Genomic DNA, 8,811 nt, shown 5'->3' with positions numbered 1-8,811 from the left:
GTCGATCGCTCTCCACGTTTGGTTTCTCCACTCGTTTGTTTAGTGCACATACATCGCTGACGAACAGTAAGATGTGAAGAAGAAAATAAAGACATAAACAATAGCAGATTACCAGAATTAGAAACAGGACAGTGCTTGCAGTCCAGCCTGAGACCAGCAGTCAATGTTTTGGTACACAAGTCCACCATTTGAGCGTGTTGACAAGCTTTACAGAGCGTTTGAGAGCAAGAGAGGCAGCATAGAGTGTTATTTCAGACGTTTAGCTTTAAAGTTAAATTATCTTTATAGATTATATCACAAGCACATATATTTGAACTAAAATTAAAATCCAGATTTGTGAGCATACCCTGTTAATGTGCGTTCACACTGACTGACAACAGATTAATCGTGAGAGGTTGTTCCGACTAGAATACAGCATCACATGACCTTCTATCTGCACTCCCATTGGTCATTGCGCCACTTCTCATTTGCATAAACTGCTCAACTTTGTCCAAAACGCAAACAGACAGCAAAAGACGTTGATGTTCGGTTGCAAATCGTTGTCTGTGTGAACGCACCTTTTTCGTAACAGAAGATAGGTATTTTTCGTCAGAGTAAAAGTGCTCTGAACTTCTCAGTATATCTCAAGCTAGCACAACCTGACTGGTGAATGCTATCCGCTTGATAACATCAGCAACATCAAAGCTAACTAGTGTTGACGTTAACCATGAGGTAATCGGCACATGCTATCCGTAGACTCAGAATAATTAATATACTATTGCTATTGTATTCCGTTTTCATTACTTCATGTTAGCTGCATTCTATTCTCAGCCTGTTAGCATATAAACCAAAGCTGATTTCATATTATAGAATATATTTATATAAAACATCTTTTGCTATGCTACATATAGATGCGTTTTGGTTTCTCAGTGCTTGCAGCATCCAGGTATCGCCAGTTCCCTTCCTTTCACCAGTGCAAATTTAGAAAATAGATGCTTTTTTTATTTAGGAAAAAAAAAAGTATGCGGAAAAAAATATATACTCTCAATACAAAAACAGTGTTTAAAATCTTTAAAAACTTTTTCATATAAAGGATGACAAATCAATAGGTTTTTTTCTGTGGCGTCAAATACTGCGAAAGACGACTGCGCTACATGCATTGCGTTCAGCTTATTTACCAACTCAACCCACATGATGGGAACAGAGTGTGTCCCCAACATCATGAGGACTTTGGATATTTCAATGATATGACATTCATATCAAAGTGTCCAAAGACACAATTTCCTGAGTTTAAAAAAAGAGGCCCCCGAAATCAGGGTTACACCGGTGGATTCAGATAGACGTCGACACACGGTAACCCCGAATGTCCTTATTCCGATATCCATCTTGATCCAGTGATCGGCACTGAGATTTCCTCTTGGTTGTTTCTGTCTCAGTGTCTTTTTCTCCATTCTCCTAAACTTGTTTCTTTCTTGCGTTCAGGAGTTTCATCTCAGACCCTGCGAACCGGAATCAAGGGTCCGTCGCGATTGGCCGGGACGCGCTCGTTCTTCTCCCGTCAGTCGTTCACCAGAGTGCAGGGGATCATCAGGGATTGTTTGGCCTGTTCGTACGCCTTCAGGAAGTCTTTATAGCGCGGAGCACAGCCGAGCCAGGCCTCCCCGAAGTGCACGCGCCCGGTGAAGAGAAAGCTCCCCGCGCCGGGACGAACGCCACACTGAAGAGGTGTACGGATCTCCCCGGACCGCGTCAGACGCCCCGACTCAGGGAACAAGGAGAACTTTTGCCGGTAAACTCGTGTTGCGCTCACTTTGATCACTGCCGCTTTCAAATTTGAGTCCGTCTCCACTGAACGGATGTTCCCTCGGACCACTAAAAACACAGAGAGCTCCATTAGTACGGATAGATTGTTGATAAAGCGTACATATTGCTAATTAACAACAAATTTGAGCTTTTGCTGCTTTGGTTAGTTTACGGATGAGGCTAAATGAACCCATTGGATTGATGCAGATTGGCTTTGGTGCGAATAAATAAGAAATTGCCTTTTATCCAAAGCAATTTACAGTCAAAGTTTGAAAGGAGTAATGTTTCAAACTAAAACCTTAAATACTATTTGCATTATTTGAAATAAAATCAACTTTCTGAAATAAAATACTAAAAAACTATGATATATATATATAAAATAACTTAAACTGAAATATAAAAATCTAAGACTGAAATACATTTTTATTAAAACTAAAACTAGAAATGGAAAATATAAAAATAAAATCTAATTCTAAATATGAATAGAAACAGTAATAGTATTTGAATGAAACTAAAATAACAGTACGTTGCAGGCTAAAGGTCTGGGGCCGTATTCACAAAGAATTTTATCTTACCACTAGGAGTACTCCTAAATTGCACTAAAATATTTTAGCTAGGAGTTTTCTCTTAAAAGTTATTCACAACGCCTTTCAGACCTACTCTTAGTAAGGAAAAATGACAACTCCTAAACTAAGAGTGAGTCTTCGTTGCTATGGATGACGTCACTTCTCATGCACGAGCCTCCTCGCAATGATCACGGTGATTGGTTGTTAGATGACAGGGCCATCATGCGGAACATAACACAGACGCAACAAATCATGGATTTAGGACATCTAAATATGTCTGTGTCCTACACAAAATAATAATAGTAATGTCATCTAAATGTTTGTGCAGGCCCCAGTGAAGTGTAATTCTAACAAGGCAGAGAGAGAGAGAAGTCGTGAATTAAATTAAATTAAATCAAGGTAGCCTAATACCCCAATGAAAACCGCCACTTGCCTAATAATGAAAAATCGACACTTGCATTAACACTTGCTTGGTTAATTGACATCCTATTAGCCTAAATAGACTACTTAAAGCAAGGAAATGTTACTCCTATTGAAGTAATGTAATGGTGTGTTCACACCGAACGCGAATAAAGCGTCAAATACACGTCTATCGCTTGAACATTCGCTCGAGTTCAAATTTTTCAACTTGCGCGGAAGACGCGTCGCCCAATTCGCGTCATTTGCAACGCCCGGCGCGAATGATGCGCCTATTCGCGTCTTTGCATTGACTTTGTATGTAATCTACTCGCACAAATAATTAAATTCGCGTTCGGTGTGAACACACCATAATAGTTGAATGACGGTGGATTATGAACTCGCCAAAACGGAAAAGAAAGCCCAACTGGACGCAGGATCAGTTACTGCTGCTGGCCCAAAAACATAATAAAAGTGAAATTCGGCACTGGGATATCAAGCAAAACTAAGCGTGAGAATGGGAGAGGATTTGTTTGCAGATCAATGCAGCATTCCCGCTTGTGTCGCGGACGCCGGACGACTGCGAGAGGCGCTGGTATGCGCTACAATCCTTTGTGAATAGGTCTTAGTGAGTTAGGAGTCCTCTCGACTTCTTTTAAGCTGTCCCAGACTTAGGTGCTACTTTTAGGGCTAAAATGCTTTGTGAATTACTCTTAGTGAAAAAAATTAGGAGTCCTAAAGTTAGGAGTGACACGCCCATTATTTTTAGGAGTTGCTCCTAAATTTGCCAGTTAGGAGCTACTTTTAGCCTTAAAATTCTTTGTGAATACGGCCCCTGATCCCTACTTGTGTTGAACCCGTGACCTTGTTCCCGGTTGCCAGTCCAGATCTTAAACTAAACCAACAGAAAGTGTGGCGTAGAGGTTTAAGATCTGGATTGGCAGCTTTAGGTTGTAGGTTTGAGGTTTTTGCTCTTTATCCTAATAAAGTGGAAGAAAAACTCAATTCAAATACTCACCAAAGTCACTAGTGCACACAGCCATCAGAATCTCGGTGTTATTGCACGGCCTGCAGGCTCCTGAGAGAGAAAGAAGAGGAGAATGAGACGGAGGACAGGAACGCCTCTAGATGAGGTGTAACACACAGCTGCTAGGCGGAGGTGTGATGGAGGGAATGACCTTCTGATCGGTGTGATTCATCTCACCTCTTCAAAGCTCGTGAGAGAGGTGTGTAATGAATCACTTCCCTCTTCCTCTCTATTGTTCCTTCAGCTGATCTATATGGGCTTGTTAAGTAAGCAAACTGAACAGCTGATCTTATAAACCCATCTTTGGAAGATGTTTGTATAGATGCGTTTACAAAAATGGACCATGGTAACTATAGTTTCTAGTCAAAATACCATCAAGTCAGGGTTGATGGCTTAATTCATTTGAAACTAATGAAAATGAGACAATAGGCTATGCTAATCTAAATGTCCTCGGTCACATTTATGTTTTTTTGTTTCAACTTCATATTTGTCAACATTGAAACTTCTATAACACCAATTATTTGTCAAATTATATGTAATATAAATATATAAGATTCAGAAAGTGTTCCAAAATTAATTTATAGTGATTTTTGTTGTTGTTAAATGACCACAAATGAATATGTGCTAAGTAGTTTTGGTACACATTCTTGAATCAGTGTTATTTTAGTATCATTGATATACTATCATAGTTTTTATTAATATTTTTAATTGGTTTTTATTTTTATATTTTCCATTTGAATTTTAGCAAAATTTTCTGTAATTTGATTGTTTTTTTTTTTTTATGTCTATATAGTTTATATTCATTTTTATTACAATTTTAGTTATTTTAGTACATGAAATTAATTATATATAAAAAATGTTATGGTTATAATAATTTAATTGATTCAGTAATTTTAATATATATATACATTTTTGGCACTGGCTGATAAAAAATTTTTTGGACTCTAGATATCGGCCATACACAAGTTGAGCTCTACCTAAAGTCATGATTATTAGAAGTTGAAAGGAATGCAGCTCGAGCTCATTCCTCCACATGTGCACTTTCACACTGAGCAACAGGTGTCCGTGTGGGTGTGAGACGGAGAAAGTTGTTGGCCCTTTAAAACTTTAAACGTCCTTCCCTGTCTCCTCTCTGCTCCCAAAACTCAGAACAAAAGAATCCGCTTTTCAGTTACGTGGTTCCCCCCCCCCCCCGACCCCCCCGTTACCACGGCGACTGTGCTCTCATGCAATTCCCTGAAATGGCTCACTATGGAGATAAACCCCCCCAATACCAAGCTTTTGTCTTTTCTCCCTCCCCCTCCTCCCCCCTCGTCTTTTCCGCTCCTCGGATCTGAGCGCTCCCTCCCCCATTTCTCACAACTGGCTGGAAGGAGCTGCCCAGCTGAGATGACCTAAAACGTTACATTTAAATCATTGCAATGCTACAATTACAGGCTAAAAAGTAAGAGTGACGAATTAGTGCTTTTCAAGAAGCAAGTTGTGGGATTCTTCACATCGTGGATCTACTCTAAACTGCATTACTCTAAAGTTCAAGTCTCGTTAGAGTTTGAATGAATGCTCTGTTCCTGATCCTCGTTCTGCACCCCCATCCTCCCAAAGGTCAAAGGGCAACTCAAACTCAGCATAATTTTGGAGAACTTCATCTCCAACCTTGCATAGTTTCACAGTGTTTGAATGAGTTGAGGACAGGTTAAAGGGACAGTTCACCCAAAAATGAAAATTAGCCCATGATTTACTCACCCTCAAGTCATCCTCGTGTATATGACGTTCTTCTTTCAGACGAATACAATAAGAGTTATATTAAAAAATGCCCTGGCTCTTCCAAGCTTTATAGTCCAATAAGTCCATAAAAGTGCATCTATCCTCATAAAAGTGCATCTATCCATCATAAAAGTGCATCTATCCTCATAAAAGTGCATCTATCCATCATAAAAGTGCATCTATCATCATAAAAATGCATCTATCATCATAAAAGTGCATCTATCCATCATAAAAGTGCATCTATCCATCATAAAAATGCATCTATCCATCATAAAAATGCATCTATCCATCATAAAAGTGCATCTATCCATCATAAAAGTGCATCTATCCATCATAAAAGTGCATCTATCCATCATAAAAATGCACTTTTATGGACTTTAATACAGAAACGGCCATTCACTGCCATTATGAAGCTTGGAAGAGCCAGGACATTTTTTAATATAACTCTGATTGTATTCGTCTGAAAGAAGAACGTCATATACACCAAGGATGGCTTCAGGGTGAGTAAACCATGGGCTAATTTTCATTTTTGGGTGAACTATCCCTTTAATGCTCAGAAATGACCATGTAAAGATTTCTTAATCTTTTCAGCCAGTTTCATTGTTGCATTATATATCACTACTATATCTTCACCTTCACTGCCAATCGGATCCGCGTTGACTGACGGCTGCGCCATCCAATCCCCTCTCAGCTCGTAGCGAAACGCTGCGATGCGTCTGCTGATGTCTTGGTGAGGTGTTGCTTGCAGGAACAGGGCTGTTCGTTCTCCAGGCATGGCACTGAAGCAGCGCACCTGGACCGGGCCGGGCGTCTCGGATGTGTCGTCTCCCACCAGAAGCTCCAGGACCCCGTCTCTCTCCAGGTAAAGCTGAGCTCCACCCCAGTTCTGGTCCGGCTTGACGCAGGCCGACACCGGGCTCCTGCTGGACTCTCCTGGGACCATGGCGCTCCACGGCAGACGGGGCGAGAGTGTGAGACGCAGCGCTCCAGCGGGATAAAGCCACTCCACCGAACCCTCCGCACACCTCAACCAAACCTGCTCCACGTTCTTCACCGCCTGAGAGAGACCACTGCAGAGATGCAAACCAGAGGTTAAGCAGAGCAACATCAAATAGTCCCTTTATCCACATTAAATATGGTGCAAGCGGAAACACCATCATAAAAGTAAAATGACTTATTCTCATTTTTGGGTAAACCATCCTTTTAAGTTCTCTATTTGTCTGTCAAATTATTTTGAAGTGTCCACATAACAAAGTGGACATTTTTATTTAACATGTGTTCTTGTTTATTTTTTGCTCCTCTTTTAACATAATGGACAGTAAGGTCTATACTCAGCCCCACATTTACAGGCTATATAGGGAAAACACACTATGCGCATATATAAAACCAGGTCTGAAAAGTTGAGTCATAATTCTGATATCTTTTGATGTTTTTTCTGTATTGTGTTGCTGTAAGAATACCCGTGCCTCGCCACAAGCAGTTCAATTTACAATTTGTCACTGACTTTTTGTGCACATGACAAATAAACTTGAAACTTGAAGCTTGGATTTGTCCAGTGGGTATTGAAGTTGCAGGGAAAGTTCAACGCCTCCTACTGGCTACTTTAGCCGCGTTTCCACCGCAATTGCCCGGAACAATTTGTCCCAGGAACTTTTTTCCCAGGAACTTTTTTTGCCCCAGACCGGTAGCTTTCTGCGTTTACATCGCGGTCTAAAGTACCGGGTAAACTGCGCGCGACTGCTCATTGCTTGCTTGTGACGGACAGTAGACTGTAAAAGACAGTAATCAGTTTTGAGCGCCACATTTATAATAAATATGGAAGAGATTCACACTGTGCTGCAGTTGTTTGAGATGTATTGGTTTACTAACCAGGTAATTAACAAAACGGCAGAAAAGAGACGAGCACTGATACTAAAGCGTGTTCAGAAAGCTCGTAATGCTAACGTTAGATCTAAAATTAGACAGCGTATGTTATCAGCTATTGCGGACATTGACCGTGAGAAGGCTGGGACGAACGCGCAGAAAATTTCTCTTCCGCAAATACGCTTAATAAAGCCTGAATCTCGTCGTCGGTCCAGCTGCCTTTTTTATTTTTATTAAATTCCATATTTGCAGACAGACAACTCTTACTGCATGGAACTTCATTACTGCATGAAGCCACGAACTGCAATAGATTCTAAAAATTCCGGTTAAAATAAAATGCTGCGCGGAGTTATCCAATCATAATGCGGCGTGAACACAACCAATCAGCATGTTCAGCGCACAAGCCCCACCCGCGAAAGTTCCTGAACTTTGAAAAAGTACTACCTCGCGAGCAGGGACTTTCGGAGGGGGAAATATCTACCCGGAACTTCATTTAGACCCTGGTTCCTGCGGTGTAAACACACCGAGTACCAGGCCAAAGTTCCTAGTTCCTGGGTAAAGTTCCTGCGGTGGAAACGCGGCTTTTCACACAGTCTTTAAACTTACCGCATTGCAAAACAGACATTGCAACACTCATATCACATTTCCTATTATATATTTTTTATTTCTTCCTTATATTTTATAAATTAAGTGCTCAATTTATCCTTTTTGCGCACATTTACCGTTGCCATTTGCACAAAATGATAATCCAAACTTGACTATATCCACAAACTAACCATAGATAGATTGATTTAAGTATTGCACTTACATTATTTTACTGTTATACAAAATATTTTACTAATCGGTTACTATTGTAAATATTTGCATACTTTTTGTAGACTTAAACTAGAAAACATGCAAGATAGCAGGAAAAAATCAATGCGTTCCAGAAAAAAAAAAAACCCGTAAAAATATTCTCAATGAATTAAAAACCAGCAGAAAGCATTTAACTCTGTGTTGATGAAGTTTACCTTCCCCTCCAGCTGCACTGGTCCTCGGAGTAACTGGCCATCGTGAAGCCCGTGAGAAATGAAATCCAAAGCGCAAAATCCATAAAGCCCCAAACCTCCATCACTGCGCGAGACGCTGCGGTTATCCAGAGGCGCGTGCGTCCGTCAAGTCCTTCTCTTCGCTGCTTTTACAAAGTTATATTTAAACACAACGAAAACCTACTGATTCCATGCTGTTGTCTGATGTAAAAGACCTGTCCGAACTAAACTTTCCCTCTCTTTCTGCAGATCAGTCCGTGCGGCTTGAGCAGTGAGCTGACTGGCAATGCGCGTGCACAACTGCTGACTGACTGACTGAGTTCCAGCGCAAGAGTTTCAGGACGGGACTAAACTTTAAGCCCCGCCCACACCAGCAGGAGGAGGC

General features: G+C 40.7%; 1 protein-coding gene across 1 annotated transcript; it reads right to left on the bottom strand.

Annotated features, from left to right (window-relative positions):
* Positions 1 to 531: 531 nt before the first annotated feature.
* On the bottom strand, positions 532 to 8,541 carry metrn (meteorin, glial cell differentiation regulator). The gene is made up of 4 exons (XM_056269583.1): positions 8,409 to 8,541; positions 6,169 to 6,605; positions 3,763 to 3,822; positions 532 to 1,851 (listed from the first exon to the last, which is right to left on the bottom strand). The coding sequence occupies exons 1-4, from the start codon at positions 8,507 to 8,509 to the stop codon at positions 1,538 to 1,540; spliced, it is 912 nt and encodes a 303-aa protein (XP_056125558.1). The 5' UTR covers positions 8,510 to 8,541; the 3' UTR covers positions 532 to 1,537.
* Positions 8,542 to 8,811: the final 270 nt, after the last annotated feature.

This window comes from Rhinichthys klamathensis, unplaced genomic scaffold, assembly GCF_029890125.1.
Source record: "Rhinichthys klamathensis goyatoka isolate OS25496 unplaced genomic scaffold, OSU_Roscu_1.1 h1tg000282l_1, whole genome shotgun sequence".
Taxonomy (NCBI): domain Eukaryota; kingdom Metazoa; phylum Chordata; class Actinopteri; order Cypriniformes; family Leuciscidae; genus Rhinichthys; species Rhinichthys klamathensis.
This window is presented reverse-complemented; position numbering and strand designations above follow the sequence as displayed.

Bases quoted from the DNA above. Each gene is read 5' to 3' on its own strand.
- metrn (XM_056269583.1), bottom strand. From the start codon at position 8,509: ATGGAGGTTTGGGGCTTTATGGATTTTGCGCTTTGGATTTCATTTCTC. The intron at 6,606-8,408 runs GTAAACTTCATC...GCATCTCTGCAG, and splicing joins CAGTGCAGCTGGAGGGGAAG to TGGTCTCTCTCAGGCGGTGA. The intron at 3,823-6,168 runs GTGAAGATATAG...TTTCTCTCTCAG, and splicing joins GGATCCGATTGGCAGTGAAG to GAGCCTGCAGGCCGTGCAAT.